Consider the following 27,561-nt stretch of genomic DNA (forward strand, 5'->3'; position numbering starts at 1 on the left):
TAGTAGTGTTTACCTGAGTGTGCCCTGTGGTGAACCTCCACGAGGAATGTATGGTTTATAAGTGTTCATAAGGCTTCTATATATAATATGCGTGTGCAATGTTTTGTGTCAGTCCATGATGAAATATACTCTTAGGCTGTACAGTACAGTGTCTCAACATACATGTAGATTGTGAGACTGAAGTTAAATGCAGTCATGTGGTGCACAGTTGCCATGTGACGTATTTTTTTCATCCCTCTCTTTTTGGAGTTATGCTTATTGTGGGATGTCAGTGACTGTGCTCATTATTATTATGGGATGTTGGGTAGGGGTGTGGGGGGGTGAGTGTTTCCATAGTAACGTTGGTTGCTAGGGGGGGAATGGAGGAATGGGGAAGAGACTGCATGTGAGGGAGGAGGGGGGTGGATTATTATGGTCTGTACATTGCAAGGTAACTATGCAGAGTGGGGGAGGGGTGAACGTGTGTGGGGTTATTATGGGATGTCTGCCCCCTGATCTCTTTGTGTGTGTGCGTGCGCGGGTGTTTAGTGCGAGAGACGGAGACGTCGTGTGCAACATAAGAAAAAATACTGCATTTTAATTATTGGAACTAGCTAGTTATTGTAACCTAAAAAGAAAAACATACCGTTTCGTTGTTTCTGGTTTCAAACAGTGGAATCATTCAACTTGTGAGTAACGTTACTGTAGTTTGTTGCATTGTTTCTAAATGTATTTGTGACAGACCTTTTATTATCGAAATTAAACAAATTGAAGTTAGTCATTTATTGATAGTTATATTTTGGGATGATTAGGTGAATCGTGCTTCTGAACCTAGCCGGTGTGCGCTAACGTTAGCGGGCTAACTAACCAAGTGTGGGACGGAAAACTAGTAGCAAGCTAGCCGCACGATGATGGCATGTCAAATGGCTAGCTAGCTATATGTAGCTAGCGAGGCTACGCATAGATTGAAATGCTGATAATCTTGAGTAGCCTAGTGCTGTTTGAAACAATTGGCACCAGAAATTGTATTTTACCTACTGAGGCATTCCATGTATTTACATTGCTCAATAAACGAAACCAGTCAAGAATATTCACTTCTGTTTTCTTTTTGTCTCTTATTTCCACCTCCTTGCCGACCTGTCCTCCTTGACTCCATGCTCGACCTGGACGGACTGAAGACTCGGACAGGACTCGGGAGGCAAAACGGATTTAAAAACTTTTTATTTAGCTAGTTAGCTAACTACATTTAAAGTTAGCTAACAGTATGTCTGGAAGCGAAGAAGATAGGGATGATTTTGGAGCCCCAGAGGATCGGTCTCTAATGCATGGTAGTACCACTTCTACAAATTAACGTTACATATTCATTACAACGAAATTGATTTATCAACGTTTGCTTTACTTTATGTAAATAATACAGGTAAATCGTATAACTAGGCCAAATATACAATTTATGTGTACTGTCAAAACTAACATTTTATGAATAGCTATTATATTTAACTGGTAACGTTAAGCTAGTTGATGCTGGTTATGGTTAGCTTACTTGGCTGGTTGTTATGGTTAGCTAACTTGGCTCTAGTTAGCTAGCAGCATTATCACAATGTCTTATGTAGCTGGCCAACTAGTTATGGAAAAGTGTTTTAGCCAATTAAAGTAAGTTTCTGAAACTATGGACATCAGTCTAAGCTAAATGTTAGCTGGTTAACTGAGTGACTGGCTGGTTAACTAACTAACTAGTTGGCCAGAAGCTAGCCTGGTAAGCTATCTGGCCGAAGCTAACTTAGCCTAGCATGCGTGTGCTAACAATGTTAACGTTTGGTTTCAGTTGTTGGATTGCTTGCCTTTTTAAATTTAATTTAGCAAAACGGCCATACCTAGGCAACTGGCACAACTTAAACTTTGAGCTACTAAAATCATGCCGACCCACCGGCATATTCTTGCGGCCTAGCAAATATTACCGGTATTTTTACGTGCGGATGACAAGATGGAGCCAGCCAGTTAGCTTGAAAGATGGCAGATGACGACGGTGGTTTTCTCCTCCTCTATCGAGTGGTTGGTAGCGCCGCTTTGCGTGGTAGAAATAAATGCTGTCTATACAGTTCTGGAAAATGTTAACGGAATTTGACATATAGCTAGCTAACTATCGTACAATAGTTGGGGAAGTACAATAAAACTTTGTTTACACAACAACAACAGATTCGGATATGAAGGCAATGCATATTCCATTAGAATCTTTGAGGGGGAAGTTAAGGCGATGGAATGTTCTGATTTTAAACACAACATGCGTCGCCAGGCCACCTTTTTAGATAGTAGCTAACTAATATAATTATTAAACCACTCGCATTCATTTACAGAAATAATCACATTCAAATGCATGGATGATTTATTTTGGTAAATTCTATTAGCATAGCTAGTGCTTTTTATTTTCTTTGCTTTCATACCTCTCACCTGTGGAAATCATTGACCATAACCCCACTCAAATAAAAAATAATTACTTGGAAGAGGCATCTTTTCTTATTTGTTTGTGGGAAATCACATTATGGATTTGGGCTAACTGGAATTGAACTTAATCAAGATAATAATGACATGGCATATAATTGGTCATCCAGTCCCCCTCATTTTGACCTACAGACAGCTTATCACATGTCAGACCGTTGCCACTTTGTCTTGATTTCAATGCCAACGGCCATTTGCTTAAATGTACCCTGAGTAATTACATAATAGGCTTTGAACTCCATTCCATATGACTTTGCAGCTACCAGGATTGCAAGGAATGGGGGATACCTAGGATATTGAATTGACAAGGGGGGTAGGTAGTAGTACAGTTATGGGGGGGTAGATAGTAGTTGCAGCCTATTTTAAATCTAGCCAGCCAAGTGACATGGTGGCGGTTCCATGGCGGCTCGGGCTCTGTTCTCCGAAACCATAATAGTACATTTTGTTCAATGTTATAATATCAGTCAGATAACATGACCTTTATGAATTATGAAGCATTTGTGTGTTTTTTGTTTTTTTAATGACATAAAAGCTGATGACGAATCTCATAGAACAAAACATATAAGATCTCCTAAGCCCGTGTTTAACACATACCTTGTTTTTGGTGTTTATCCAAAAACCCTTCAAAAACATCATTCATTCCCCCACAGGCTTTGTCCGACGAACCATGGCGAAGTTGGTGCCTACAAAAAGACACCATTGCGATTTCTCTCTCTTGCATTAGGGAAAGGGGGATACCTACTCAGTTGTGCAACTGAAATGTGTCTTCCACATTTAACCCAACTCCTCTGAATCAGAGGTGCAGAGGACTGCCTTAATCGACATCCATGTCTTCAGCCCCCAGGGAACAGTGGGTTAACTGTATCTCTCAGGGGCAGAATGACAGATTTTTACCCTGTAAGCTCGGGGATTCGATCCAGCAACCTTTCGGTTACTGGCCCAACGCTCCTACCTGCCGCCCCCATTAATGCACATGTTTATTGGTTAATTTGCAGTTATGTTTTCACTTTGCAAAGATGCAATCCAAAAGAAACTGCTCTTTTGTCATTTGAGTTTTAGGCTGTAGAATGGGAAGAAAAAAATCACTGTTTTTGTCTTTGAATTTGAGAGAAAAGAAACAGACATACACACGTCTATACCCAGGGTCATGTGGTTAAGCTGTGTCTCTGACCTCCATTGCAGATGAGGAAGAGATGTCAGAGAATGAGGCCCCGAAGGTGAAGAAAAAGAAGAAGGCCAAAAAGAGCCGGGAGAACAAAAGCAGCAAGAGGCGAACCTCTCGCAGAGAGGTAGGCTACTGTCATATTTGTACGTTGTTAGGATGCACCATGTCTTGTTTGTTGTTGGTCAATTGGACCAAAATTTCAAACATTAACTTATAGACCAAGAAGGCAGGTAAAATACTATACTGTATATTTTTACATCCTTTCCAGAGGAATTGTTCAGGGACCCCCATTGTCTCCGATCAGATAGTGCAGCGTTAGTCTTTCAGTGGAGGGACACGCCACCTGTCAGAAGACAGCTTACTCCTAACCCCCCTGTGTCCCCTCCAGGATGTGCCAATGAGCTCCCCCGAGCCCATGGAGACCCCCGAGGTAGACCGAGACGAAGAGCGAGCGGTTCCCCACTCGGACAGCGAGGGCAGCGACTACAACCCGGGGAAGAAGAAGAAGAAAAACAGGGGGGGCACTTCCAAGGAGAAGAAGAGGAGCAGCACCAGCGCTGACAGAAACGGCGGAGGAAAGGACAAGAGGAAGGACCCTGAACCTGAGGAAGAGGAGGATGAGGACGATGATGACGATAGCTCGGTAAAATTTAGTTTGAGGATGGAGAGCGTTTGAGGGGGTACGGTATTAATTAAAGTTAACCAAACAATATTTCGTGGTGTTAATTGAATTGTAATTATGCAACTTAAACCCATTAATAGCTCCATAGAAAGGGATTGAATAAGCTACCTGTAGCTCTAGCTGTATATAAGAGTTGACAATACTTCTATGTTGAGAGTAGACTACCATTAGGCTGCCTGGTAGAGGTAATTGCACTTATGTAATGACATACTATCACTGTGGCAGCATAGAACTACCTGCCATTGATCCTTTGTCAAGACAAACACTTTGCACATGGTATAACTGTGTGCGGCATCAAATAACCAACGTTAGTCGCCAATGCTGGCAGGAAAGTGCTTTGTCCAAAGCGGTGTGAGAGTAAACTTGTATATTTTATTATACCTAGTAGCTATTGAAAACAATGGCACCACTCAGAGGGCAATAAATATTCCCACCACAGTAGTCCAGTCAGTAATGGAAAAGACTGGAAAATAACCACTTTTACGCAAACGTTCATACTGATTTTTTTTCCATCTAGGAGCCTAAGACATCGTCCCAGCTCCTGGATGACTGGGGAATGGAGGACATTGACCACGTCTTCAGCGAAGAGGACTATCGCTCCCTCACCAACTACAAGGCCTTCAGCCAATATGTCCGGTAACAAGATTGTCCTTATCGACGCTTTTGGCTTGAATAGTATATTAAGCTTTCTCTTTCTTACCCCCTTTAAACTTTTTGCTCACTCAAATATTTATCCTTTCTTCCCCTGATCTTGTCTTTTTTTGTCCTCATTACTCACCATCCTCCCCAGACCCCTCATTGCGGCCAAGAACCCCAAGATCGCAGTGTCCAAGATGATGATGGTACTGGGCGCCAAGTGGCGTGAGTTCAGCACCAACAACCCCCTGAGAGGCTCCGCCGCGGCCAACGCCGCCCTGGCTGCCGCCAACGTGTCTGCTGCCGTGGACAGCATGGTGGCGGAGGTCGCACCCCCTCCCGCCCCGGTCGCCGAGCCTCAGCTACCGCCTGCCCCGCCTCTGAAAAAGGCCAAGACCAAAGAGGGCAAAGGTCCAAATGCTCGTAAGAAGTCCAAGCCGACCCCTAAGCCCGTAGAGAAGAAGAAGGTGGCTACAAAGAAGGTGGCCCCGCTCAAGATCAAGCTAGGAGGCTTCAACAGCAAGAGGAAACGCTCCTCAGTAAGTGCTTTCACTTTCTTTTTCTCCTCCTTCTCCTTTCTCAATCTCTCTCTACATGTCCCCCATTTGCAACCATTTCTTCCTCATTCTCTCTCCTTGGACCTGCTTAGTAGTGATGGAGGGGGGAAAATCAAAAAAAAAAGTTCATTATTTTTGACGATGTATCGTTTTGACAATATCGCAATATTATTTTTGTGCTCGTTGGCTTTACCTGCACCAAAACGGCAGTATTTTTCCTTCATAGCTTTTTCTCTGTCTTCTCTTTAAATAGAGAGACAATTTTTCAGTACTTTTATGTCCATGACTGACCATAACTTATCTTTGCATGGCTCTCTTGTCCCTCAGCAGCAGACAATATGCAGCAATATGTTTGGAACACCGAATCACAATAAAATCACAGTATCGAGCCTCAATACATAGAATCGTGATAATCACAATACTTCGGTGCCGATATGATCTGTATCGTGATAATATTGTATTGTGAGGTCCCTGGCAATTCCCAGCATTACTGTTTCGTCACCTCTTTCTCGCTCATTTTGAGTTATCTTAGGTTGGCATAGAGGCCTTCAACCTAGAGAATAATTTCTCCTGACAAAGATGTTTCTAACCCTTCTCTCTCACTCCCTCTGTGTTCCTATTAGAGTGAGGAAGATGAGCCCGACGTGGAGAGTGACTTTGACGACGCCAGCATGAACAGCGTGTCCGTGTCGGATGGCTCCAACAGCCGCAGCAGCCGCTCCAAGAAGCCCAAGAGCAAGCCCAAGAAGAAGAAGGGTCAGTACTCTGCAGGTGTGTGTGTCTCTCTTCCATGGCTGTGATACAGTATGTCTCAAGCCCAATAAAAAAAAGTGGCGTTGAGTTTCTAGACTCCATAGCTGTAGTTTGTGCATGTCCAATTGGCCATGACTCAGTCAGTACCGCTCAGTCTTACTGAGTCACTAGAATATTGTTTTCAGGAGGGCAGTATCCAGCATCATCTTCCTTTAAATAGTTTGACACCCGCTGACACATTCAGTAGACAAGCTCTTCCATAAGAGCATTGATACACATCGGCGATGAGATTGAGATGCTTCCTAATTTCAATTGCGTATGAAGTACTCTCCAACTACACAGTAAAAGGGAGAGACAAAAAAATATGCGCAATTCCATAATGTTTAATTCTACAGCGCTTAATAAAATTATTAGTTTTTGTCATACATTCTGATTCAAATATGCGTTCCTGCTGTACATTCCTTACAATATGTAACAGCTAAAGCGTTAGTGTTCCTGGTATTTCTGTAAGGGTGATCGTCAAACAACAACAAATGTTGAAGAGGTTCCTCTTTTGGGATGTAAAAATAGCTTCTCTATCAAATTTTGTGCACAAATTTGTTTACAGCCCTGTTAGTGAGCATTTCTCCTTTACCAAGACAATCCATTCACCTGACAGGTGTAGCATATCAAGAAACTGATTAAACAGCGTGATCATTATTAAATTACAATTAAAGGCCACTCTAAAATGTGCAGTTTTGTCACACAACACAATGCCACAGATGTCTCAAGTTTTGAGGGAGCGTGCAATTGACATGTTGACTACAGGAATGTTCATCAGAGCTGTTGCCAGATAAAAAAAATATATATTTTTATTTTACCCCTTTTTTCTCCCCAATTTCGTGGTATCCAATTGTTGTAGTAGCTACTGTCTTGTCTCATCGCTACAACTCCCGTACGGGCTCGGGAGAGACGAAGGTTGAAAGTCATGCGTCCTCCGATACACAACCCAACCAGCCGCACTGCTTCTTAACACAGCGCGCCTCCAACCCGGAAGACAGCCGCACCAATGTGTCAGAAGATACACCGTGCACCTGGCAACCTTGGTTAGCGCGCACTGCGCCCGGCCCGCCACAGGAGTCGCTGGTGCGAGATGATCCCTACCGGACGACGCTAGGCCAATTGTGCGTCGCCCCACGGACCTCCCGGTCGCGGCCGGTTACGAAAGAGCCTGGGCGCGAACCCAGGGACTCTGATGGCACAGCTGGCGCTGCATTACAGCGCCCTTAACCACTGCGCCACCCGGGAGGCCCTTGTTGCCAGAGAATTTAATGTTCATTTCTCTACCGTAAGCCGCCTCCAACGTCATTTTAGAGAATTTGGCAGGACATTCAACCAGCCTCACAACCGCAGAGCATGTGTAACCATGTCAGCCCAGAACCTCCACAAACTGTCAAACAGTCTCAGGGAAGCTCGTCTGCGTGCTCGTTGTATTCACCAGTGTCTTGACCTGACTGCAGTTTGGCGTAGTAACCAACTTCAGTGGGTAAATGCTCGCCTTTGATGGCTGCTGGCACGCTGGAGAAGTATGCTCATCACGGCTGAATCCTGGTTTCAACTGTACCAGGCAGATGGTATACAGAGTGTATGGCGTTGTGTGGGCGAGCGGGTTGCTGATGTCAACTTTGTGAACAGCGAACCCCACCGGCACCATAGGGTAATGGTATGGGCAGGCATAAGCTACGGAATGCACAGAGCTACTGTGACGATCCTTAGGCCCATTGTTGTATGATAATGCATGTTCCCATGTCGCAAGGAACAGTACACAATTACAGGAAGCTGAAAATGTCCCAATTCTTTCATGGCCTGCATACTCAGACATATGTCCCATTGAACATGTTTGGGATGCTCTGGATTTACGTGTCCGACAGCGTGTTCCAGTTCCCGCCAATATCCAGCAACTTCGCACAGCCATTGACGAGTGGGATAGCATTGCACAGGCCACAATCAACAGCCTGATCAACTCTATGAGAATGAGATGTCGCACTGCATGAGGCAAATGGTGGTTACACCAGATACTAACTAACTGGTTGTCTGTGACCAACAGATGCATATCTGTATTCCCAGTCATGTGAATTCCATAGATTAGGGCCTAATGAATGTATTTCAATTGACTGATTTCCTTATATGAACTGTAAGTCAGTAAAATCTTTGACGGTGTTGCATTTTCATATTTTTGTTTAGTTTGAATTGCTCTCACGCACTTTTCTCCTCTTATTCCCTCTCTCCAGTCGAGGAGGATGGTGACGGCTATGAGACGGACCACCAGGACTACTGTGAGGTGTGCCAGCAGGGAGGGGAGATCATTCTGTGCGACACCTGTCCCAGGGCCTACCACATGGTGTGCCTGGACCCCGACATGGAGAACGCCCCAGAGGGCACCTGGAGCTGCCCACACTGTGTGAGTGACACCTTCCTAAGCTCTGTGGAGTAAGTGACCAGGGAAAGTGGTACTGGTTAGTCAACGAGAATGTCTGGCCAATTGGAGTGCTGAAAAAAATCGGAGGAAATTGCAGAGGGTAGCGATGAACTATTCATATTGACCAGCATTGGTCAATGATCATAAACTACTAGCTAGTAATACTATGGTATATGCTGGTAGTATTTGAACTCAAATTTCTCCAGTGAATAATTGTCTTTGCTCCCCTACCATTCAACCAGTTAACCTTTCCCTTTTCACTACTACCATTCACGTGAACCCCTTTCCTCCCCCATCCACAGGAGAAGGAGGGCAAGCAGTGGGAGGCGCGGGAGGATGGCTCAGAAGAAGAAGAGGAGGAGGTGGAGCCCGAGCCGGAGGAGGACGACCACCACATGGAGTTCTGCAGGGTGTGTAAGGACGGTGGCGAGCTGCTCTGCTGCGACTCCTGTCCCTCCTCCTACCACATCCACTGTCTCAATCCGCCCCTGCCTGAGATCCCCAACGGAGAGTGGATCTGCCCCCGCTGCACTGTGAGTGAACCAATAGGGTGGGACCCAGAGGGTGATTGACATGGGGCACAGACAGTTAAAGGGTGAAGTGAATTTGTGACCCACCGTCTCGTTTCAGTCTTGTGTACCAGAATTCGAAATGGAGTACAGACACCGAGCTTCAAAATGGCATTTTATGCACTGTAGTTAGAGGAAACCATTTAAATTGCCTATTGTTGTATAATAAAAAATCATTTAAAAAGGGTATCTTTAAGGTAACCTTTCACATTGAACAGCTACGGTGCTGTTCTTTGTCTACACCCATGTAGCATCGTTCACACCCTCTAAAGCCTCAGATCGACCTATCCATCTCTTGACAAATTCACATTGGAACACGCGAATGTGGCCATGTGCTAAAGCAGTGACTTAGTGCTACTTTAACTTCCAAGTGGTAAAGGTAGTAGCCTACAATTTAGGTAACACATAAGGCTTAGGTGAAAACTATCTAGACCTAGGCCTATATCATCAGATCCTTTGAGTAACTTTGGTTCAGGTAATGTTATGATGTGAACAAAGGAATCTAGCCTGAGAGCATATTTCTGTCCTGCCTTTTGGAACAGGATATGTAATGTCCATGGCCTTTTCATTGCAAAAGTCCTGATGTTCTCAAAAATATGTTTGTGTCCAGTCTGAGGGATGCTTTCACATTTCTGGGAGGAAGGACGTCAACATTGCACACAGCAACTTTTTGATACAGTTGAGACAGTAACGCATGTAGCTAGCTATATTTTGGCATTTTAACTGTAGACTCTTAACTGGTGTATGGAGAATGATTCACGGCAGACTGAATCACAGAATACAGAGCTGTGTGAATACCAGCAGCTCTATTCGGGACAAGACTGGTATTAAAAGTTGCAGCTACACTTTGCATGTAGTCCATGAGTAAATCCAATGGCTATTTCAAATATCCGCGTAGCAGAGAGCAGGATGTGCCATTTTTTTTCTTCTCGTGAATGTCCCAGCCCCTTGTTATATCATAGGCAAAATTCTGCATTTTTTTGTTGTCTAAACAGCTTTGATTTCATATATTATTTATTTTTACAGATGACCTACTGGATTGTTATTAAGGCACATGAAAGTGCACATGTTCAAGAAGGCATTTCTGCAGAAGATATATGCATTTTGATGAAAATGTTGTTGTTTTTTTACATTCAAATGCCACTCCTGTGAAGTGCGACATACATTTGACTTCCCAAATTGAAACCTAGCCCCTACGGTCTTAGATAGTGAATGGGAAAACAAAATGACTAAATGGTTGAATGCCATGTAACAATACCTATCTGTGGGCAAGGAGTTTTCACCGTGTCATTATGATCCGTTGGTCATGAAAAGTGAATGTTTTAAATTCTTTTGACCTATTCATTGGATTTCCCCTCTTCTCCTCAGTGTCCACCAATGAAAGGCAAGGTGCAGAAGATTCTGACGTGGCGCTGGGGCGACCCCCCTCCACCCACGACCATCCCCCGCCCCCCAGACCTCCCGGCTGACCAGCCCGACCCCGCCCCTCTGGCCGGGCGCCCCGAGAGGGAGTTTTTCGCCAAGTGGAGCAACATGTCCTACTGGCACTGCTCCTGGGTGTCTGAGCTGCAGGTATGTACGCACATACACACGGACATGAAAAAATACTTTCGCTACGCTGCTACTTTACAGGCAATCGTGCTCATACACAGCTACCCTCAGTTGGCTTGTTGCGCATCTTCTTTTTCGTTTCTCAGTCGCACACTGAAACCAAAGCGTTCAAACAAAGACACTCTTCTTTCTCGCTCAAATTGGTTAGAGAAGAGCTTTAATGTCACAACCACGTTTGGGAACACACACACACACACACACTTCTCCCTTTCACCCACTCTTTCCCATCTCCCCAGTTGGAGCTGCACTGTCAGGTGATGTTCAGGAACTACCAGAGGAAGAACGACATGGACGAGCCTCCTTCAATCGACTTTGGCGAGGGCGATGAGGAAAAGAGCACAAAGAGGAAGGCCAAGGACCCGCTCTACGCCAAGATGGAGGAGAAGTACTACCGCTTCGGCATCAAGATTGCTTGGATGATGATTCACCGCATCCTTAACCACAGGTCAGACCAGACTGACTGGCTCCTAAATGTGATTGAAATGTGTTTTAGTCTCATTGAGAGTTAACATTTCCAAAATAGCAGCAGATTTTTAGTTGCAAGGCCAGGCCGATATAGTCGTGCACTTTGTAAATACCTCATGGTGCAAATCTGACATTGGTCAAAGCGATAATTTAAACCAATCCGTTGCGAATACCCACCAGATGTCATTTTCAATGTTGCTAACCAAGTTTTGCCTGTTTGTGCGCTGCAGTCAGGACAAGAAGAACAACATCCACTACCTCATCAAGTGGAAAGACCTCCCCTACGACCAGGCCACCTGGGAGGCCGAGGACATGGACATCCCCGAGTTCGACATCTTCAGACAGCAGTACTGGAACCACAGGTCACTAATGCATTATTGTACACCTTCTCTATATTGCGTAGATGAACTGGAGGAATTTCTACTGTCACCTTTTGTCTGTTTCCGAGGCTAACAATATTCTCTATCTGTTTGTTTCAGGGAGCTAATGATGGGCGATGAGGGTAAACCAGGGAAGAAGATGAAGGTGAAAGGCAAGACGAAACGGTTGGACCGGCCTCCTGAGAACCCTGTTGTTGACGTAAGTGGAGTTGTAACTGTTATTGGAGTCTTATGTCTTTTTAAAAAATGTTTATGAGAGATGGTTTCTCTTGATTTAAAAGATATTCCTGATCATAAATTGTTTCAGTATATTACTGTTTAAATGTGCCGATCACATAAATCCTGTATGGTGCCTTATTTACTGTATAGTGTGTCTTGGCTTCAACAGTAATTCACTTCTCAATCCCCCTCCCCTCTTCAGCCCACCATCAAGTTTGAGCGGCAGCCTGATTACCTAGACAGTACGGGGGGCAACTTGCACCCCTACCAGCTGGAGGGTCTCAACTGGCTGCGTTTCTCCTGGGCACAGGGCACAGACACTATCCTGGCTGACGAGATGGGTCTGGGCAAGACTGTGCAGACTGCCGTGTTCCTCTACTCACTCTACAAAGAGGTGTGGGGTGAATGTGCATGTATTAGAGATAATAACTTTCAGTTTGAATTTTCAAATGTTAACTATAGCTTCTAACCTTTTTATTTATTGATTAATGTCATTGTTTTAAAAAAAATCAAGGCCAAAATGCGAAGTGGTAGCCATTTAGTTAAAGAGAAACTGATTAGAAATACCAACTTTGGCATATAGACCAATACCAGCCCAGCCATTTTGTATAAATCAGGTGAAATCTGACGACATTAAGCTTGAGCTTTGTGTCAACCCTCTTGGGGGGTGATCACATGGAGACTACTGCCACCTATTGGTCGGAGTGTATAATGCAACCCCTTTGACAACACCATGTATTTACATTAGAATTATAGATGAATGAATGTTACATGAAAAATGATATTGCTTTATTAAATTAGCTGTGGATCAGTTGGTGAAGCATGGCATTTTCAACACCAAGGGTAGTGGGTTAGATTCCTGCTGGGGCCACACATTAAAAATATTATTTGTATGGGACTTTTTTTTCTTTCCCCCTCACAGGGTCACTCCAAGGGCCCGTTCCTGGTGAGCGCCCCCCTATCCACCATCATTAACTGGGAGCGAGAGTTTGAGATGTGGGCCCCAGACATGTACGTGGTGACCTACGTAGGAGACAAGGACAGCAGAGCCGTCATTAGAGAGAATGAGTTCTCCTTCGAGAACAACGCCATCCGCGGAGGCAAGAGAGCTTCTAAGATGAAGGTGAGAATGATAACTGAACAAATGCACTTGTTGAAGTAAGGAAGTACTTGCTTTGTCAATCTGTCACGATAAGCTCACTCCTCCAATGATATGCTGGTGTGTGTCACGCTTTTTAACCATCCCCGTGGCCTTGTAGAAAGACTCATCGGTGAAGTTCCATGTGCTGCTGACGTCGTATGAGTTGATCACCATCGACATGGCCATCCTAGGTTCCATAGATTGGGCCTGTCTGGTGGTCGATGAGGCCCACAGGCTCAAAAACAACCAGTCCAAGGTGAGAGATTAGAGTTGACGACTCCTATAACATGTCTACTATGGTGAGGGTTTAAAGTGCTTGTGCTAGGGAGGTAGTTTACCTGTTATGTGCAACATATTCCCTTATTCAAGAAAAATATCAATTTGGAAGTATAAGGGTATTGAGGCATCCCAAATAACATTTATCGTAATTTGGATATCCTGATTTTGTATTAAGTACAATGAAACTCCACCTAAACTGGTATGGCTGATGGTACCATTGAGAAATTCATGTGTGCCTTTTTTTTGTTGAGTAACAGTTCTCTCTCTCCCGTCCAGTTCTTTAGGGTGCTGAACAACTATCCTCTCCAGCACAAGCTGCTACTGACCGGTACACCTCTACAGAACAACCTGGAAGAGTTGTTCCACCTCCTCAACTTCCTCACGCCAGAGAGATTCAGGTGTGTGTACACATTCTGACCACCCTCCAAACATTACTCCCCATACTTTCCCACTCAATCCACTTCAACGACCACTTCACGTCACCTGTATCACACCCCGCACATCTTAGACCAGCGATTATAGAGTTAAACCTTTACTTACTTCCCTGCATCTTCCTCTCTCTGTGTAGTAACCTGGAGGGCTTCCTGGAAGAGTTTGCTGACATCGCCAAAGAGGACCAGATCAAGAAGCTGCACGACATGCTGGGACCCCACATGCTCAGGAGGCTGAAGGCGGACGTCTTCAAACACATGCCCTCCAAGACGGAGCTCATCGTCAGGGTGGAGCTCAGCCCCATGCAGAAGTGAGTGAACGTGGGAAAGGAGGGATAGGATGTAGTGAAGAGGGTAAATTGAATAGTGGTAACCCACATTTATTGGCTAAAAGGTGATATGATCAAATATATAGTTAGAATGATTAGTTATCTTCCCAAGACTACTTAATTAAACACGATCTTCCCTCGGGATACTCAACTCATGAGATCTTTACAATATAATTGGACTGGGGAAGTGGTATTAAGTGTTTCTTATTGTCTCATCTTTTTAGGAAGTACTACAAATTCATCCTCACCCGTAACTTTGAGGCCCTGAACACACGAAGTGGTGGGAACCAAGTATCCCTTCTCAATGTGGTGATGGACCTCAAGAAGTGCTGCAATCACCCCTACCTCTTCCCTGTGGCAGCCATGGTACGACCCACATACCAATGTTGTTGACTGAGAATGGACCATGCTATTGTGATGGATAAGTGTGTGTGGGGGGGGGTTGTATTTGCAGTTTTAGGAATAATATGCATTATAACTTAAGTATTTTGCTGTGAAGCTCTATATAACTGAGGCTCTGACTCTTGATTGGTTCCCCAAAACAGGAAGCCCCAAAGATGCCCAATGGGATGTACGACGGCAGCGCCCTCACTAAGTCTGCCGGGAAACTGACTCTATTGCAGAAGATGATGAGGAAGCTGAAAGACGGAGGGCACAGAGTACTCATCTTCTCTCAAGTTAGTTACCCAACTCTCACATTTTAAATACTTTATTTGAATCCACAAATCGCATTACATCTTGAAGGATTCAACCATTTCAAAGATCTTGGCGACAGACACTTAAAGATACAAAAAGCACACAGACATACACACATGGACACTGCTTACCCTCGTAGATTATTTTTTATAGATTGACGTTTATTTTGCCTCTCGTGCATCAACTTAATTTGTTTACTCACCGCCCATTCACTCCCTCTGTATTAGATGACCAAGATGCTTGACCTGCTGGAGGACTTCCTGGAGAACGAGGGCTACAAGTACGAGCGTATCGACGGCAGCATCACCGGGGGCATGAGACAGGAGGCCATCGACAGATTCAACGGTGAGGCTCACCCCACAGACTTCCTCATTCACACTCGACTATATCACTGTGTATACTGCAGTTTCAGAGTGAATATTATATAGTTGAGTCTTTAGAAGTATATATCCTATCGTTGTTTGATATTGAAAGTGATTGATATAGATAATAGCTGATGTAAAAAAAAGCAGGGTTTTTTTCTGGATCAAAAGGGAGCTTAGGTGGGGGTCGGTGCAGCTGAATTTGTTCCGGTCCCTGGGCAAGAAACGACCCCGTCTTGGTGGTGCAGATACATTTTTGTTGTTGTTTCCATTACTGCAATTCTACACGTTTCTCCATGAAGCTGACATACTGACTCATCTCTAGCCACTTTAATAATGAAAAAATGTATGTAGTAAATGTATCACTAGCAACTTTAAACAATGCCACTTTATATAATGTTTGCATACCCTACATCACTCATCTCATATGTATATACTGTACTCTATGCCATCTACTGCATCTTGCTTATGCCGTTCGCCCATCGCTCATTCATATATTTTTATGTACATATTCTTAATCATTCCTTTACACTTGTGTGTGTATAAGGTGGTAGTTGTGAAATTGTTAGGTTGGATTACTTGTTAGATATTACTGCATGGTCGGAACTAGAAGCACAATCATTTCGCTACACTCACATTAATATCTGCTAACCATGTGTATGTGACAAATACAAAATGTATTAGATTTTTTTGTTGTTGCAGTTTTAAAGCAAATTTCCTGCAATTCTATGCATCCTGAATTCATTGGGCCTATTGCAACCATGGACGGCCACTAGATTATCGCCATGGCCCGACGAACAGTTCTTGTGCTGATGTTGCTTCCAGAGGCAGCTTGGAACTCGGTAGTGAGTGTTGCAACCTAGAACAGACGACTTTTACGTGCTTTTGTTCTGTGAGCTTGTGTGGGCTACCATTTCACGGCTGAGCCGTTGTTGCTCCTAGACGTTTCCACTTCACAGTAACACAGGCCTGTGCAACTCCAGTCCCGGGAGCCTGATTGGTGTCCCACTTTTCCCCCATCCCTTGCAAACACACCTGATTTTAAACTAATAGCATTTTAACTGAAGATCATGATTAGTTAGTCGGGTGTGTTAGCTGGGGCAAACGTGCGACACCAATCAGGCCCCCGAGGACTGGAGTTGCCCAGGCCTGTGAATAAAAGCACTTACAGTTGACAGGGGCAGTTCTAGCAGGGCAGAGATTTGACGAACTGACTTGTTGGAAAGGTGACATCCTATGACGGTGCCACGTTGAAAGTCACTGAGCTCTTCAGCAAGGACCATTCTACCGCAAATGTTTGTCTGTGGAGATTGCATGGCGGTGTGCTCGTTTTTGTACACCTGTCAGCAAATAGCCGAATTCCCTAATTTGAAAGGGTGTCCACATACTTTTGTATTCATGTTTGTGTATATGTTTAGTGATTTGGTCTGAGTGGTTGATCTGTTTTGTTCCTTAGCCCCGGGAGCGGTCCAGTTTGCCTTCCTGCTGTCGACGAGAGCTGGAGGTCTGGGTATCAACCTGGCCACCGCCGACACCGTCATCATCTACGACTCCGACTGGAACCCCCACAACGACATCCAGGTATCACACGCGGAACCATCACACACAGGCCAATTCAAGTCCTATGGACTTAGAGAATTTGATTTGTTTAAGCAATATGGTGAAACTTCCACCTAGCCGATCAGGGCAAGTGGAGCTATTACATATTGCTTACGCCTATCCAATCAGATCTCCACGCGTGTTTAGCGGTCGATTTGGGATTGGGCCATTTACCGTTTCCTTATCCTCCTCCATATCAACTTTATTAAGGTGGTTGCAAGGATGAAAAGTTCATACAGTTTCTCTGTCTCTTCCTCATCTCAGGCGTTCAGCAGAGCTCACCGTATCGGACAGAACAAGAAGGTGATGATCTACCGCTTCGTCACGAAGGCCTCTGTGGAGGAGAGGATCACTCAGGTAAACAGGCTGTCCCCTCTCCCGCAACATCACAATGACCTATTCACAATGTAACACAACATCTGTATCATAGAAATGATACTTTCTTGATGTATCCAATGAATGTTGTGTGTGAAACAGAGCCTTGTCTGTCAGCTCTACTCATTTAATTTCTATGGCCTAAATGGGCTGAAAGAAAGTGCAGGCATTGAAACGTCCCATGTTCCCTCCCTCACCAGGTTGCCAAGAAGAAGATGATGTTGACCCACCTGGTGGTGCGTCCTGGTCTGGGCTCCAAGACGGGCTCCATGTCCAAACAGGAGCTGGACGACATCCTCAAGTTCGGCACGGAGGAGCTGTTCAAGGACGAGCTTGGGAAGGGGGACAAAGAAGGTAAACATGGAGGGATGATGGATGGAGTGGATAGTTGTTAATCTGTCAAATCACCAGTCAGTTGGCTTGCAAGTGAGCAAACAAAATGTTGTTGTTTTTTTTACCTGCCCACAGCAGGTTACTGGAAGCGTGTTGCAGGTGAACAGAAAGCGAGCAAAGGCCAGCAGATACGAACAGTCAAATAAGCTGATAGTTTGTTGTTTATTACTTATTAGTGCTTATTAGTTGAAATGTTCAACATTACTATCATGTCTCCCCCCCCCCTAGAAATGGATGGAGCATCTAACCAAATTACACATGGTTTTAGTTCTGGGTAAACTGAGATGAAAAACATCATAATGATGTATATAACAGATTTGGTTCAAGATTAAGATTATGACAATGTTTATAACGCGTTCAGTGTAACGTTTTATTAACTGGGTGGTTTGAACCCTGAATGCTGATTGGCTGACAGCTGTGGTATATCAGACCGCGTACCACGGTTATGACAAAACATTTATTTTTACTGCTCTAATTATGTTGGTAACCAGTTTATAATAGCAATAAGGCACCTTGGGGGTTTGTGATATATGGCCAATATACCACGGCTAAGGACTGTGTCCAGGCACTCTGCGTTGCGTCGTGCATAAGAACAGCCCTTAGCCGTGGTATATTGGCCATATATCACACCTCCTCAGGCTTTTGCTTAATTATACCATGGCATTGTTAAATACTTGTTTCTGATTGGCTTGAAGGGCATTCTTGAGCATGCATATTTTCCCAATAACGCACGGTAGAATTCAATGGCTATAGTTAATTCTGACATGTTTTGAGCTGCTTTTGAAAGTAAAAGTTGAATTGAAAACACTGGCATTGTTGAATTGGATTTTCATAATGTCAAGCTAGGACTGATGGTTTGGTTAGCTAAACTAGCAAGTCTGTTTGTTAACCACGGCAACTACAGTAGCTATCTAGTAAACATGCTAGCTACGTCAGTGGATGTTGAACACATTTCTACCTGCAAAAGTGTTCAATTATAGCCATGGTATAAAAGGGATCTTCAACCCGGGGCTCTGTGTCATTCATTATTTTCCCTAGAACGCATAGCCCCTCGTTGATTATCCCTCACATCAGGGTTCTCCCAAACTCTGTCCTGGGGCCCCCCACTGGGGGCACGTTTTTGGTTTTTGTGCTATTACTCCACAGCTGCTTCAAATGATCAAAGCTTAATGAGTTGTTTATTTGAATCAGCTGTGTATTTGCTAGGGCTAAAACCAAAACGTGCACCGAGGAGGGGGGGCAGGACCGAGTTTGGGGAAACCCTGCCTTCCACGATAATGTTTAGAACGTGTGCTGATGTTTTTAGATGGAGCTTGTCCATAATGTAATTGTGATGTCCCCCAGGTGAGAACAAGGAGGAGGACAGCCAGGTGATCCACTACGATGACATGGCGGTGGACAGACTGCTGGACAGGAACCAGGAGTCCGAAACCCCGGAGGAAACGGAGATCGGGAGCATGAATGAGTACCTCGGCTCCTTCAAGGTGGCCCAGTACGTGGTCAAGGACGAGGAGGAGGCGGTAAGCGTGTTTGTTGGACATATATGCCACTTAGCAGGCTATTTAGGTCCAATTTTAGAAGGTTGACGCCTATGTGGCTTTGTTGAATCGTGTGTGTGTGTGATTTGACACAGTCACCCAAGTCATAGACTGATCTCTGCTACCGCGCGGCAAGCCGGTACCGGAACACCAAGTCAACGTTTAAAAAAATATAAATAAATAAAATATTTAAAACGGGCTCCTGAACAGCTTCTACCCCCAAGCCATAAGACTGCTGAACAATTCATCAAATGGCTCCTGAACAGCTTCTACCTCCAAGCCGTAAGACTGCTGAACAATTCATCAAATGGCTCCTGAACAGCTTCTACCTCCAAGCCATAAGACTGCTGAACAATTCATCAAATGGCTCCTGAACAGCTTCTACCTCCAAGCCGTAAGACTGCTGAACAATTCATCAAATGGCTCCTGAACAGCTTCTACCTCCAAGCCATAAGACTGCTGAACAATTCATCAAATGGCTCCTGAACAGCTTCTACCCCCAAGCCATAAGACTGCTGAACAATTCATCAAATGGCTCCTGAACAGCTTCTACCTCCAAGCCATAAGACTGCTGAACAATTCATCAAATGGCTCCTGAACAGCTTCTACCTCCAAGCCATAAGACTGCTGAACAATTCATCAAATGGCTCCTTAACAGCTTCTACCTCCAAGCCATAAGACTGCTGAACAATTCATCAAATGGCTCCTGAACAGCTTCTACCTCCAAGCCATAAGACTGCTGAACAATTCATCAAATGGCTCCTGAACAGCTTCTACCTCCAAGCCATAAGACTGCTGAACAATTCATCAAATGGCTCCTTAACAGCTTCTACCTCCAAGCCATAAGACTGCTGAACAATTCATCAAATGGCTCCTGAACAGCTTCTACCTCCAAGCCGTAAGACTGCTGAACAATTCATCAAATGGCTCCTGAACAGCTTCTACCTCCAAGCCATAAGACTGCTGAACAATTCATCAAATGGCTCCTGAACAGCTTCTACCTCCAAGCCATATGACTGCTGAACAATTCATCAAATGGCCACAGGACTATTTACATTGACCCCCCCTTTGTTTTTACACTGCTGCTACTCTCTGTTTATTATCTATGCATAATAGTATTCTGATTAGTCAGTCCTGATTGAAATGTATACATAATTAGTCATCATTGATAAAAATTCCCTTAACACTCACTCACTCCTATTCCTTCGCTATTGGCCCCCCTCAGGAGGAGGAAGTACAGAGGGAGATCATCAAGCAGGAGGAGAGTGTCGACCCAGACTACTGGGAGAAGCTGCTCAGGCACCACTATGAGCAGCAGCAGGAGGACCTGGCCCGCAACCTGGGCAAGGGCAAGCGCATCCGCAAGCAGGTCAACTACAACGACGGCTCCCAGGAGGACCGAGGTAGTAGACGGGGTAACAACAACAAGCGCCAACACCCTTATTTACTTACTTACTTACATGTTTGTGTGTGTCCCTTTGTGGATGTGTGCAAGGGGAGGCATGCAGTGTGTAGGAGCATGGAGGTATGTACCTGTGTGAGCGTCTCTGGTGAAGCCTTAGTAACAGAGTGGTGTCCGGGGCTGGTTTGAGCATTCTTTACCTCCTGCATGAGACATGCCTCTCTGTCACAGTCGTGTTGGAAATTTTGAATTTCCATCCAATTTGCATTACCTCACCACTCCAGCCAGGCTCCGTGTCAAACCTCAGAAGGCCTGGTAAATCTTCACATACGTTAGTGATCTTCTATCCCCAACAACAATCCAAACTATTCAGGATTACTTATGATGAGCAGATATGTTCAAGTCCTTTTATGTTGGTTTGACCGCCTTCCTTAATTAACTTTTGACACCTGACTACAATGCATTGCAATGATGTCGACTACTCTACCCACAATGCAATGCAAGGGCACCATGATCTCAGGCTCCTCACCAAGAGGAAGAAAATGCCGGCACCCGCCCCACAAACTGTACTCTTTTATTCTAGTCCCCTAAGAGATAGAAGTTGGCGTGTGTGACTGAATTGGGGTTGTGTGTGTGTTGTGCTTACTTGGTTTGTGTTTATTGTACCCCTTCCCACTTTTGAGTTGGGAACCGGTGCCTTTTTCCTTGCCTGCTAACTATAGACATACTAGCTTAACCAAAGTCCCACATGTGGTTTGTCAGCTACTCCTACTTTGGCACTGCGTGTATTGTGTGTAGGCAAGTTGAGACATCACCCCATGTCTGTGACGGTGGTTTCCTGCTAGATCTCTGTACTTGGTCTGTTTGTCAACCTTTCACTCAGTCCATTTCCTTGTAGAATCTACACCCCCCTCTTTAAATGTTAATATATTTTTTAAAGAGGTTCAAAGACGTTTCTGGACTGTGTACTGAAATTGCTCCCCGTGTCTTTCTGTCCCCAAGCAGATTGGCAGGATGACCAATCAGACAACAACTCTGACTACTCTGTGGCCTCCGAGGAGGGTGACGAGGACTTTGATGAGCGGGCAGAAGGTAAGAGAGAGTGTGTGGACAGAGATGGTGTCCCTGTCAGTGGGGTTTACAAGAGCGCTTGTGTGTGGTTTGTGAAGCTTAAGAGAATAATTGTTCATGTTTTCCTTTTTTCTGGCGGTGCAGCCAACTCTCGCAGACCCAACAGGAAAGGCATGCGGGGCGACAGGGACAAGCCACTGCCCCCCTTGCTGGCCAGAGTGGGAGGCAACATTGAGGTCAGCTGTCAATGTCCATCAATCACTGCACTCTGAACCAATGCCCTGCGTGATTCTGAATGTGTTTTCAATTTAGGTTATCTACAGATGGGCCTACCCACTTCGTGCCTCTGACATTCAATTGGCTTGGATAGAAATAGTTAGAGGTTGTGGGTCGATCTGTAAGACTACCTGTTAACTCGACACTAACCCTGCCTCTCTGGTGTTCAGGTGTTGGGCTTCAACGTTCGCCAGAGGAAGGCCTTCCTGAATGCAGTGATGCGTTATGGGATGCCTCCCCAGGATGCATTCACCACCCAGTGGCTGGTCAGAGACCTGCGCGGGAAAGCTGAGAAAGAGTTCAAGTAAGTAACTAACATGTTATAGTGTAAATAAAAATGGTAATTCCCTGATATTTGTTGAATTTGTCCTCTTTTTTTAATTTTTAATTTTTTTTCCACTCATCTCTCTTCCTTCTTGGTCTCTCTCAGGGCGTATGTCTCGCTCTTCATGAGGCACCTGTGCGAACCCGGCGCAGACGGAGCCGAGACCTTCGCCGACGGCGTCCCACGCGAAGGGTTGTCGCGGCAACACGTCCTCACCCGCATCGGCGTGATGTCACTGATCCGTAAGAAGGTAAAGCCCAGTTCCTGTTTGGGAGAACTGTCATACTTTTTAAGTCAAAAGTCTTAATGGTATACTGGTCTCATGATCGTATGCTGCCCTGTGTTTCATTATCTGTCCTGGCTGTGTTCTGACCATGTTTTGGACCAGGTCCAGGAGTTTGAGCACGTCAACGGCCAGTGGTCCATGCCCTGGATGATGGAGCTGGAGGAGAGTAAAAAGGCTGCGGCCGCTGCAGCTGGAGCCCACCCCGACTCCCCAGGGAAGACCCCCTCCACGGGCACGCCTGCAGACACACAGCCCAACACACCCGCCACAGGTACAGACCGCTACGCCCTCTTCCACAACCCTCTCCCTGATCCCTGCTCTTCCTGCATTCCTTATGGACAATCCGTCTTTCTCTGCTGTGTTGACCTATGGCCTGCAACCCCCCCCCTCCACTTCTGCAAGTAGACCCTCCTGCGATAATGCTTTTAACCCCTGTTCTCCTCTGTGTGCTCGCCCTGCCCAGCCCCCAAAACTCCCTCCACAGGCACACCCGCAGACACGCAACCCAACACGCCCGCCCCAGGTAAACCAACTGCCCCCACCTCCACACTCACTGTTCCAGGACTCTGACCCATGCGCTGCTGCTATGCTGGTTTTAGTGAAACCACCCTAGAATAAGAGTGCTTGGTGTGTAAAATGTGTAACTGTCAATCAATGCTTAGAGGTGTGGAAGGTGGATTAAAGAGGATGATCTGTTGGTTTAGCAGACGATCCTTCAAGGACTGAGGACGCCGCGAAGGATGGCGAGAAAGAAGAGAAGAAAGACCGTGAGGGGGAGAAGGAGTCCGGAAAGACGGAAGACCCAGAGGTAAAGAATTTGATCTACATTGGTCAATAGACTGGGTGGCTTTGGTTGTTATCCATTGCCCTATTCTAATGTATCATGCTTGTACATGGGGGATTGATACTACAGTATATCATTGTTGTGAAGTCGGAGATGGAACTCCTTTTCCAGAATGGTTGTGGTTATACTTAGTTCTCTGTGCTTCAGGCTCTAATAAATCCAGCTCTTTCCCCTCTCTTTCAGATAATTGCGATCCCTGATGAGGATGAGAAGGCCCCTTCCCCTGAACAGAAAGCAAAGGAGAAAGGGGAAGAGGAGCCCATGGAAACAGACGAGCCTACCAACGGAGAGGCGGAAAAGAAGGATGGAGAGACTGCGGAGAAGAGTGCTGAGGGAGGAGAGGGGACCAAGTCTCCAGCAGCGGAGGAAAAGACGGACGTGTCGGAGGTCAAATCTGAAGATTCTGAGGCCAAAGGTGAACTTTTCTGTCAATGTCATAATATAATATGGCTCAGTACTGGTTTTCCCATAGTACCATTTCTATTACACGTGTTTGCTAATGTCTCCCCCGCTTTCTCTTCGTGGATTTGCAGCAGAAGATAAGAAAGAAGAGAAGAGCGAAGAGATGGACACCACTCCTGCCTCGGAGGAAAAGAAAGGTAGCTCGTCCATCTGCTCTTGTTTTGTCCCTTGTCGATCAACGAACTGCAGTAAGAACATACTGTAGGTTCGGTTCCTTGGTTGATGTTTGTCAGCATTTCTGCTTCACGCCTTTCTCTCTTTGGCCCCATTTTTATTTGTTCTATCTCGTTCTGTCTGCAGAGCAAAAGGAGGAGAAGGATGGAGTGAAGGTGGAGGAGCCGGCCAAGCTGCAGAACGGGGACAGTGTGAAGGAGGGAGCGGCGGCCGGAGTCAGTGAGGAGAAGAAGAAAGCGAAGACGAGATTCATGTTTAACATCGCCGACGGAGGATTCACAGGTAAGAGGACTGGAGAGTGTCGAGGGACTTGCACGCCCAGATCTCAACTCCATCTCAACTGAGTTTTGGTTGGTTTCAAACATGGTCTCAATTGTTACACGGAAGCACTAACAATCTCTTCTCTCTCCTACAGAGCTGCACTCCTTGTGGCAGAACGAGGAGAGGGCCGCCACCGTCACCAAGAAGACCAATGAGATCTGGCATCGTCGCCACGACTACTGGCTGCTTGCTGGCATAATACAGTATCCTTTTATACCAGTGTTGACTTACTAGGCTGCTCACTGTGGCTCTTTGCAAACAAACATTAGGACGGCGCATTCCAACGGACAAAACTCAATGATTTACTGTCAATTCTTTCTCTTAAACATTTGACCGGTACAACCCCGTCATTGGATTATTGCCTCCAGGGTGGACGGCCTGTAGCATGATCTGAACATATCTATGAACTATGACCAGCTTCAAGTATTAGTGAAAGGTCACATACATTAGGCCATTATTGGTCATAACACAAACAGTGGGGCTTGTTTTGTTTTTCCCCTTGACTCTGGCGCCCCCTAGACACGGCTACGCGCGCTGGCAGGACATCCAGAACGATGTGAAGTACGCCATTCTCAATGAGCCCTTCAAGGCTGAGATGAACCGAGGCAACTTCCTGGAGATCAAAAACAAGTTTCTGGCCAGGAGGTTTAAGGTATAAAGTCCTTTATTAGCCATTTATACTTTTATGAGCGTCATTTCTAAGCCAACTCTTCTAGTACAGTTTTGTCAGCAGTTCTCATTTTCACTCTTATAATATACAGGTTTGTTGTGCTCCGTGTACACGCTGCACATTTTGTATTCATGTATTTTCAACCACCCCTTTCTTTCCCCCTCTCCTCCTTTCCTTTCCCATTTCCTCTCCTCCTTTCCTTCCCCATTTCCTCTCCCCCTTTCCTTCCCCATCTCCTCTCCTCCTTCCCTCCCACTAGCTGCTGGAGCAGGCCTTGGTGATCGAGGAGCAGCTGCGCCGGGCGGCCTACCTCAACATGTCGGAGGACCCTTCCCATCCCTCCATGGCCCTCAACACGCGCTTCAGCGAGGTGGAGTGTCTGGCCGAGTCCCACCAACACCTCAGCAAAGAGTCCATGTCGGGGAACAAGCCCGCCAATGCCGTCCTGCACAAAGGTAGCTAGCCAGCTTGCACTCGCCTAGTAAGTCTGGGTCGAGTTCGTTAGGATGGTACCTTCCCATTTTTCATTTTGTTTCCCCCGGACGTTTTGTGCCTACTGAACGTGACCCTGTGCAAAGGAATGGGAAGGATAGTCTCTCTGCTGACAACAGACCTTAATACGTTATCAACCTAAAGTACCTTGAGGCTTAGTTGAAGATTTAAGTTGGCAAGCACTTCCAGGTTCTCACTATTTTCCCTCTCAGTGCTAAAACAGCTGGAAGAGCTTCTCAGTGACATGAAGGCAGATGTCACCCGTCTCCCGGCAACCATCGCCCGGATACCCCCCGTCGCAGTGAGACTCCAGATGTCCGAGAGGAACATCCTGAGCCGCCTGGCCAGCAGAGGCCCCGAACCACAACCTCAACAACAGCAGGTAAGCGCTCAGCCCAAAGAGAGGTGTGTGTGTGTGTGTGTGTGTGTGTGTGTGTGTGTGTGTGTGTGTGTGTGTGTGTGTTCTGTTCACGAGTCTTGTCACGCTTTGTAATGTGGTTGTTCCTTTCTCCTGCTTCAGATGTCGCAGCAGTAGCCTGGCTTAGGCCCCTCCCCCAACCCCATCACCTCTACATTCCTGATTGGCACAGCAGAAGATGACGCGCCCAAGCTTGAAACCACGGCTCTTTACATATATATACATACATACATATATATATATATATGGACTTGCAGCGTTTCTACAGGCTGACTCCTGGACACTGTGGAAATGATAGCTATTTTATTTGTTTTGTTTTTTGACTTAATATTATTGATATGTTTTTTTTGGGACCTAAATAAAAATGTAATAAAGGATGGTTTATTTTTATCATGAGATTTGGGGGGGGGGGGTCAATTGTATTTGTCACATGTGCCATAGACCTTACTGTGAAATGCTTACTTAAAAGCCCTTAACTAAAAATGACGTTTTAAGAACATATTTACAAAATTACAAAAACTAATGTAAGACAATAATGAGGCTATCTACAGGGGGTACCAGTACCACGTCAATGTGCAGTATTAGTGAAAGGTCACATACATTAGGCCATTATTGGTCATAACACAAACAGTGGGGCTTGTTTCACTATTATTCTACAATGTAGAAAATAGTAACTACTCAATGCAGGGTTTTTATTTTTTATGTCCAAACTATTGACTGGTACTTTATATACTTTATATATATATAAAGTACCAGTCAAAAGTTTGGACATAACTACTCATTGCAGGGTTTTTATTTTTTTACTATTTCCTACATTGTAGAATAATAGTGAATACATCACACCTATGAAATAACACATGGAATCATGTAGTAACCAAAAAAAAGTGTTAACCGCTATAGTATTGGGCTCGGGATGGTTGCGCTAACGTATGCTAATGCGATTAGCAAGAGGTTGTAAGTAACAAAGTTTCCCAGGACATGACCATATCTGATATTGTCAGAAAGCTTAACTTCTTGTTAATCTAACTGCACTGTCCAATTTACAGTAGCTATTACAGTGAAAGAATACCATGCTATTGTTTGAGTAGAGTGCACAGTTATGAACTTAACCAATTAGGCATATTTAGGTAGTGTTACAACATTTTGAACAGAAATGTAATGGTTAATTGAATCAGTCTAAAACTTTGCACATACTGCTGCCATCTAGTGGCCAAAACTTTTATTGCGCCTGGCCTGGAAATATGGCCTTTCTCTTACATTTCAAAGATGATGGTACAAAAATAATTAACACGTTTTTTCCCCTTTGTGTTATTTTTTACCAACTGTGTTTATAATTCTCCTACATTCATTTCATATTTCCACAAACTTCAAAGTGTTTCCTTTAAAATGGTATCAAGAATATGCATACCCTTGCTTCAGGTCGTGCGCTACAGGCAGTTAGATTTGGGTATGTCATTTTAGGTGAAAATGGAAAAAAGGGTACAATCCTTAAGAGGTTTAAACAAATTGAAATATATTTTAGTGTCTTCAAAGTAGCCACCCTTTGCCTTGATGACAGCTCTGCACACTCTTGGCATTACTTGGAATACTTTTCCAACAGTCTTAAAGGAGTTGTTCTTAGGGCTGAGGACTTGTTGGCTGCTTTTCCTTCACTCTGTGGTCCAACTCATCCCAAACCTCAAATGGGATGAGGTCATCTGATGCAGCACT

General features: G+C 45.0%; 1 protein-coding gene across 50 annotated transcripts; it reads left to right on the plus strand.

The window, feature by feature from the left end:
• Positions 1–334: 334 nt before the first annotated feature.
• On the plus strand, positions 335–26,230 carry LOC110487599 (ATP-dependent chromatin remodeler CHD4). Of its 50 annotated transcripts, none has more exons than XM_036970766.2 (42): positions 335–668; positions 1,158–1,307; positions 3,655–3,761; positions 4,026–4,280; positions 4,837–4,955; positions 5,110–5,494; positions 6,136–6,283; positions 8,536–8,705; positions 9,026–9,256; positions 10,661–10,864; positions 11,140–11,348; positions 11,599–11,730; positions 11,848–11,947; positions 12,170–12,361; positions 12,890–13,090; positions 13,227–13,364; positions 13,664–13,785; positions 13,956–14,129; positions 14,372–14,513; positions 14,693–14,824; positions 15,071–15,188; positions 16,662–16,786; positions 17,069–17,161; positions 17,380–17,533; positions 17,648–17,671; positions 18,917–19,092; positions 20,336–20,525; positions 21,515–21,604; positions 21,728–21,819; positions 22,030–22,163; positions 22,290–22,434; positions 22,573–22,741; positions 22,934–22,993; positions 23,175–23,278; positions 23,498–23,729; positions 23,848–23,913; positions 24,077–24,232; positions 24,366–24,474; positions 24,791–24,923; positions 25,201–25,396; positions 25,646–25,815; positions 25,954–26,230. In XM_036970766.2, exons 2-42 carry the CDS (start codon positions 1,244–1,246, stop codon positions 25,966–25,968), a joined length of 5,976 nt encoding a protein of 1,991 aa, XP_036826661.2. In that variant the 5' UTR covers positions 335–668; positions 1,158–1,243; the 3' UTR covers positions 25,969–26,230. The 50 variants fall into 50 exon arrangements, with proteins under 50 accessions (XP_036826661.2, XP_090084149.1, XP_036826663.2 ...); XM_090228023.1 differs by having other exon boundaries at positions 23,178–23,278; XM_036970768.2 differs by having other exon boundaries at positions 21,518–21,604.
• Positions 26,231–27,561: the final 1,331 nt, after the last annotated feature.

This window comes from Oncorhynchus mykiss, chromosome 30 (genome assembly GCF_057628025.1).
Source record: "Oncorhynchus mykiss isolate SJ-2025 chromosome 30, ASM5762802v1, whole genome shotgun sequence".
Taxonomy (NCBI): domain Eukaryota; kingdom Metazoa; phylum Chordata; class Actinopteri; order Salmoniformes; family Salmonidae; genus Oncorhynchus; species Oncorhynchus mykiss.

Coding starts and splice junctions, on each gene's coding strand:
- LOC110487599 (XM_090228021.1), top strand. CDS start 1,244: ATGTCTGGAAGCGAAGAAGATAGGGATGATTTTGGAGCCCCAGAGGAT. Junction 4,956..5,109: donor GCCTTCAGCCAATATGTCCG/GTAACAAGATTG, acceptor CATCCTCCCCAG/ACCCCTCATTGCGGCCAAGA. Junction 14,130..14,371: donor GAGCTCAGCCCCATGCAGAA/GTGAGTGAACGT, acceptor TCATCTTTTTAG/GAAGTACTACAAATTCATCC.